Raw genomic sequence first — 6,185 nt, 5'->3', positions numbered from 1 at the left:
CGAACTGTTTGTGCGATGTAAGCTGCAAGGTCATCGGGGTGCCGTGCCTCAATGTGCTGCGGCATTTTGCATTTTCCAACTCGAAATTTCATAGTAAGACCACACAATAAACAATAAGCTAGCTCCGAATGCTCGTTGGTAAGGTCATTTCGCGGAATTTGCCAACACTCCTCCTTCCGAACTAGACGAGCAAAGTGCCATACATCTTTCCGCTTTTGGCGTTTCATGATGTAGAGAAGTAACCCGGTTTGATCCTCTGCTTGTCTGCGCAAGGCATCTACATCAATGAACGGGCGCTCGTTCTCGATTACGCGAGCATAGCGAGATCTTGTAGGCTGCGGCGAAGGCGATTGCGTCAAGTGGGGCAGCTCTCGTTGCTGCTGCTGCTGCTGGAGTTGGAATTGTTGGAGATGGAGCAGTAGCTGTTGCTGCTGTTGTTGGAGTTGCTGCTGCTGACGTTGTTGTTGCTGAAGTTGCTGTTGCAGGAGAAGTTGCTGCTGGTGTTGCGAGGGATGGTGTCGGTGGCGGAACCTGGCTACGGCGACATTCAGGTGTGCGAAAGCCGCCCAGTTGGGTTTGGTGGGGAGCGTCCATCTTGGAGTATGACATCCCCACCTTTGACGCGGAGTCCGCTGCCTAGACCGAGTTGAAGCGCTGATACTTACAAATTGTATTGATGGGGTTTGCGTCATCGAGGTCGTGAAGAGAGGTTCACGGACCGCAAGGAGGGAATACAGGGGTTGTACCGCTGAACCCCCGGGGGTAGAGCAAACGGGAGTTCGTGTACGTTCAGAAGCAGTACGTCCCCAGCACTACTAAGGACCCTGGAAAAATCCAGTGAATTGGCCGAAAGCGTGTCGTAATCAGGGTGCGACTGGTTCCATCCCAGCAGATAATCATTGATGTCGCGACCGTGAATAGCATCCATGAGAATCCGAATGCAGTGCTATTAATACTTGTCTTCAACGAGGGTTCTCCGGTCGTCCATAGACGTGATACCGACCGCTGATCCGCCTCGGTTCATTCCTCGACGTGCATCGAGAAGAACTCGGCGATCAACAATGGGCAACCGCAGCAGCACCGCGGCCGAGGACGCCCGTCCGCAAGTCCCCGACAACTGGAACACTTCCAGCATTCCGACGCAGAAGGGCAGAACTGTCATCGTCACGGGCGCCAACTCCGGCATCGGATTCGAGACGGCGCTCGAGCTCGCGCGCAAGGGAGCCAATGTCGTGCTGGCCTGCCGCAACGAAGGCCGAGGCAAAGAAGCCGAGCAGAAGCTCCGCGAGGCGTTGGTCTCCAGTCCTGACGCCGGCTCCGTCGAATTCAAGATGTTGGACGTGAGCGACCTTGGCAGCGTCAACAAGTTCGCGGACGAGTTCAAGGCGACCCACGACCGACTGGATCTGCTGATCAATAACGCCGGCGTGATGGCGGTTCCGTTCAGCAAGACGGTGGATGGTTATGAGCGCCAATTCGCCACGAACCACTTGGGCCACTTTGCGCTGACTGCGCAATTGTTTTCGTTGCTGAAGCAGAGCACACCGTCGCGGGTGGTGAATGTAAGCAGCCTCGCGCACATGAGCGCTAGACTGGAGCACTTCACGTCCGGAGGGCAAATCATGCGCTCGGACAACCGAGGCTACAGCCCGTCGGAGGTCTACGCGGAGTCGAAGCTTTGCAATCTGCTCTTCACGTTCGAGCTGACTCGACATTTGAAGGCTCAGAACGTGTCGGGGGTGACGTCGGTGGTCGCTCACCCGGGCTTCACGTCCACGAACCTGATGGTGCCTCCCTCATCGGAAGGAGGCTGGTTCAGTCGTCTCCTGTGGCGCATTGGGGGGCTCATGCCGGTCCTCCAAGATGCGCCCACGGGTGCACTTCCGACGTTGTACGCTGCCACTGGTGTCGATGTTGAGAGCAACGACTACTACGGCCCTGGAAATTACTTTCAGATCTGGGGCCCGCCGAAGCGTGTTCAGGCGAAAGCTACGGCTCATGATAAGGTGGCTGCCCAAAACTTGTGGGAGGAGAGTGAGCGCCTTGCTAAGCTCAAGTTTGACGTTGAGTAGGCAAGCTTGGAGCAGACTGCTAGGAACGAATTGCAAGCGTATAAAAGAAAAAAACTGATGCATGTAAATCGTGGAATCAGAGCGCTGGAAATCTCGAGTATCTTGGTACCATGACTCTGGGCCCGGCTCAGTTAAGAGTGCAGTAAAAAGGAGAATGCTAGTGACGTAGTTGGTCAATGCTGCCGGGAGGCTTACGGCAATAACGCCAAAGAAATCGATTCTTGTATACATGGAGTTGTTGACGAATTTCCTCTGATCCAGTGAAAAATTAAACGGGCCTCATGCACACGATTCCACCAGCTCATCAGTCCCACACAGCACAGTCACTTGTAAAACCTCTGCGAAAATGCTTCAGCAGTTTGATACACTCCGATCCATTTCTTCTCATTCTCATTTTCCAATTTGTATCGACCAACGGAGGGGTCTTGAAACGTTAGAGGCATGGGTGACAGCAACAGCACCGCGGCCGAGGACGCCCGTCCGCACGTTCCCGACAACTGGAACACTTCCAGCATTCCGACGCAGAAGGGCAGAACTGTCATCGTCACGGGCGCCAACTCCGGCATCGGATTCGAGACGGCGCTCGAGCTCGCGCACAAGGGAGCCAATGTCGTGCTGGCCTGCCGCAACGAAGGCCGAGGCAAAGAAGCCGAGCAGAAGCTCCGCGAGGCGTTGGTCTCCAGTCCTGACGCCGGCTCCGTCGAATTCAAGATGTTGGACGTGAGCGACCTTGGCAGCGTCAACAAGTTCGCGGACGAGTTCAAGGCGACCCACGACCGACTGGATCTGCTGATCAATAACGCCGGCGTGATGGCGGTTCCGTTCAGCAAGACGGTGGATGGTTATGAGCGCCAATTCGCCACGAACCACTTGGGCCACTTTGCGCTGACTGCGCAATTGTTTTCGTTGCTGAAGCAGAGCACACCGTCGCGGGTGGTGAATGTAAGCAGCCTCGCGCACATGAGCGCTAGACTGGAGCACTTCACGTCCGGAGGGCAGATCATGCGCTCGGACAACCGAGGCTACAGCCCGTCGGAGGTCTACGCGGAGTCGAAGCTTTGCAATCTGCTCTTCACGTTCGAGCTGACTCGACGTTTGAAGGCTCAGAACGTGTCGGGGGTGACGTCGGTGGTCGCTCACCCGGGCTTCACGTCCACGAACCTGATGGTGCCTCCCTCATCGGAAGGAGGCTGGTTCAGTCGTCTCCTGTGGCGCATTGGGGGGCTCATGCCGGTCCTCCAAGATGCGCCCACGGGTGCACTTCCGACGTTGTACGCTGCCACTGGTGTCGATGTTGAGAGCAACGACTACTACGGCCCTGGAAATTACTTTCAGATCTGGGGCCCGCCGAAGCGTGTTCAGGCGAAAGCTACGGCTCATGATAAGGTGGCTGCCCAAAACTTGTGGGAGGAGAGTGAGCGCCTTGCTAAGCTCAAGTTTGACGTTGAGTAGGCAAGCTTGGAGCAGACTGCTAGGAACGAATTGCAAGCGTATAAAAGAAAAAAACTGATGCATGTAAATCGTGGAATCAGAGCGCTGGAAATCTCGAGTATCTTGGTACCATGACTCTGGGCCCGGCTCAGTTAAGAGTGCAGTAAAAAGGAGAATGCTAGTGACGTAGTTGGTCAATGCTGCCGGGAGGCTTACGGCAATAACGCCAAAGAAATCGATTCTTGTATACATGGAGTTGTTGACGAATTTCCTCTGATCCAGTGAAAAATTAAACGGGCCTCATGCACACGATTCCACCAGCTCATCAGTCCCACACAGCACAGTCACTTGTAAAACCTCTGCGAAAATGCTTCAGCAGTTTGATACACTCCGATCCATTTCTTCTCATTCTCATTTTCCAATTTGTATCGACCAACGGAGGGGTCTTGAAACGTTAGAGGCATGGGTGACAGCAACAGCACCGCGGCCGAGGACGCCCGTCCGCACGTTCCCGACAACTGGAACACTTCCAGCATTCCGACGCAGAAGGGCAGAACTGTCATCGTCACGGGCGCCAACTCCGGCATCGGATTCGAGACGGCGCTCGAGCTCGCGCACAAGGGAGCCAATGTCGTGCTGGCCTGCCGCAACGAAGGCCGAGGCAAAGAAGCCGAGCAGAAGCTCCGCGAGGCGTTGGTCTCCAGTCCTGACGCCGGCTCCGTCGAATTCAAGATGTTGGACGTGAGCGACCTTGGCAGCGTCAACAAGTTCGCGGACGAGTTCAAGGCGACCCACGACCGACTGGATCTGCTGATCAATAACGCCGGCGTGATGGCGGTTCCGTTCAGCAAGACGGTGGATGGTTATGAGCGCCAATTCGCCACGAACCACTTGGGCCACTTTGCGCTGACTGCGCAATTGTTTTCGTTGCTGAAGCAGAGCACACCGTCGCGGGTGGTGAATGTAAGCAGCCTCGCGCACATGAGCGCTAGACTGGAGCACTTCACGTCCGGAGGGCAAATCATGCGCTCGGACAACCGAGGCTACAGCCCGTCGGAGGTCTACGCGGAGTCGAAGCTTTGCAATCTGCTCTTCACGTTCGAGCTGACTCGACGTTTGAAGGCTCAGAACGTGTCGGGGTGACGTCGGTGGTCGCTCACCCGGGCTTCACGTCCACGAACCTGATGGTGCCTCCCTCATCGGAAGGAGGCTGGTTCAGTCGTCTCCTGTGGCGCATTGGGGGCTCATGCCGGTCCTCCAAGATGCGCCCACGGGTGCACTTCCGACGTTGTACGCTGCCACTGGTGTCGATGTTGAGAGCAACGACTACTACGGCCCTGGAAATTACTTTCAGATCTGGGGCCCGCCGAAGCGTGTTCAGGCGAAAGCTACGGCTCATGATAAGGTGGCTGCCCAAAACTTGTGGGAGGAGAGTGAGCGCCTTGCTAAGCTCAAGTTTGACGTTGAGTAGGCAAGCTTGGAGCAGACTGCTAGGAACGAATTGCAAGCGTATAAAAGAAAAAAACTGATGCATGTAAATCGTGGAATCAGAGCGCTGGAAATCTCGAGTATCTTGGTACCATGACTCTGGGCCCGGCTCAGTTAAGAGTGCAGTAAAAAGGAGAATGCTAGTGACGTAGTTGGTCAATGCTGCCGGGAGGCTTACGGCAATAACGCCAAAGAAATCGATTCTTGTATACATGGAGTTGTTGACGAATTTCCTCTGATCCAGTGAAAATTAAACGGGCCTCATGCACACGATTCCACCAGCTCATCAGTCCCACACAGCACAGTCACTTGTAAAACCTCTGCGAAAATGCTTCAGCAGTTTGATACACTCCGATCCATTTCTTCTCATTCTCATTTTCCAATTTGTATCGACCAACGGAGGGTCTTGAAACGTTAGAGGCATGGGTGACAGCAACAGCACCGCGGCCGAGGACGCCCGTCCGCACGTTCCCGACAACTGGAACACTTCCAGCATTCCGACGCAGAAGGGCAGAACTGTCATCGTCACGGGCGCCAACTCCGGCATCGGATTCGAGACGGCGCTCGAGCTCGCGCACAAGGGAGCCAATGTCGTGCTGGCCTGCCGCAACGAAGGCCGAGGCAAAGAAGCCGAGCAGAAGCTCCGCGAGGCGTTGGTCTCCAGTCCTGACGCCGGCTCCGTCGAATTCAAGATGTTGGACGTGAGCGACCTTGGCAGCGTCAACAAGTTCGCGGACGAGTTCAAGGCGACCCACGACCGACTGGATCTGCTGATCAATAACGCCGGCGTGATGGCGGTTCCGTTCAGCAAGACGGTGGATGGTTATGAGCGCCAATTCGCCACGAACCACTTGGGCCACTTTGCGCTGACTGCGCAATTGTTTTCGTTGCTGAAGCAGAGCACACCGTCGCGGGTGGTGAATGTAAGCAGCCTCGCGCACATGAGCGCTAGACTGGAGCACTTCACGTCCGGAGGGCAGATCATGCGCTCGGACAACCGAGGCTACAGCCCGTCGGAGGTCTACGCGGAGTCGAAGCTTTGCAATCTGCTCTTCACGTTCGAGCTGACTCGACGTTTGAAGGCTCAGAACGTGTCGGGGGTGACGTCGGTGGTCGCTCACCCGGGCTTCACGTCCACGAACCTGATGGTGCCTCCCTCATCGGAAGGAGGCTGGTTCAGTCGTCTCCTGTGGC

General features: G+C 55.7%; 3 protein-coding genes across 3 annotated transcripts; all 3 read left to right on the top strand.

Moving 5' to 3' along the window:
- Positions 1-1,847: 1,847 nt before the first annotated feature.
- IUM83_07496 (SDR family NAD(P)-dependent oxidoreductase) lies at positions 1,848-2,072 on the top strand (the record flags this gene model as incomplete). The annotated part of the gene is made up of 1 exon (XM_067931799.1): positions 1,848-2,072. One exon carries the CDS (start codon positions 1,848-1,850, stop codon positions 2,070-2,072), a length of 225 nt encoding a protein of 74 aa, XP_067799160.1.
- A 1,227-nt stretch (positions 2,073-3,299) lies between these two features.
- Positions 3,300-3,524, top strand: IUM83_07495 (SDR family NAD(P)-dependent oxidoreductase; the record flags this gene model as incomplete). Its single annotated transcript, XM_067931798.1, has 1 exon — positions 3,300-3,524. One exon carries the CDS (start codon positions 3,300-3,302, stop codon positions 3,522-3,524), a length of 225 nt encoding a protein of 74 aa, XP_067799159.1.
- A 1,225-nt stretch (positions 3,525-4,749) lies between these two features.
- IUM83_07494 (SDR family NAD(P)-dependent oxidoreductase) lies at positions 4,750-4,974 on the top strand (the record flags this gene model as incomplete). Its single annotated transcript, XM_067931797.1, has 1 exon — positions 4,750-4,974. One exon carries the CDS (start codon positions 4,750-4,752, stop codon positions 4,972-4,974), a length of 225 nt encoding a protein of 74 aa, XP_067799158.1.
- Positions 4,975-6,185: the final 1,211 nt, after the last annotated feature.

This window comes from Phytophthora cinnamomi (genome assembly GCF_018691715.1).
Source record: "Phytophthora cinnamomi strain GKB4 chromosome Unknown Contig6, whole genome shotgun sequence".
Classification (NCBI taxonomy): Eukaryota; Oomycota; class Peronosporomycetes; order Peronosporales; family Peronosporaceae; genus Phytophthora; species Phytophthora cinnamomi.
Note: the sequence above shows the minus strand (reverse complement) of the source record. Positions and strands in the feature narration are given on the sequence as shown.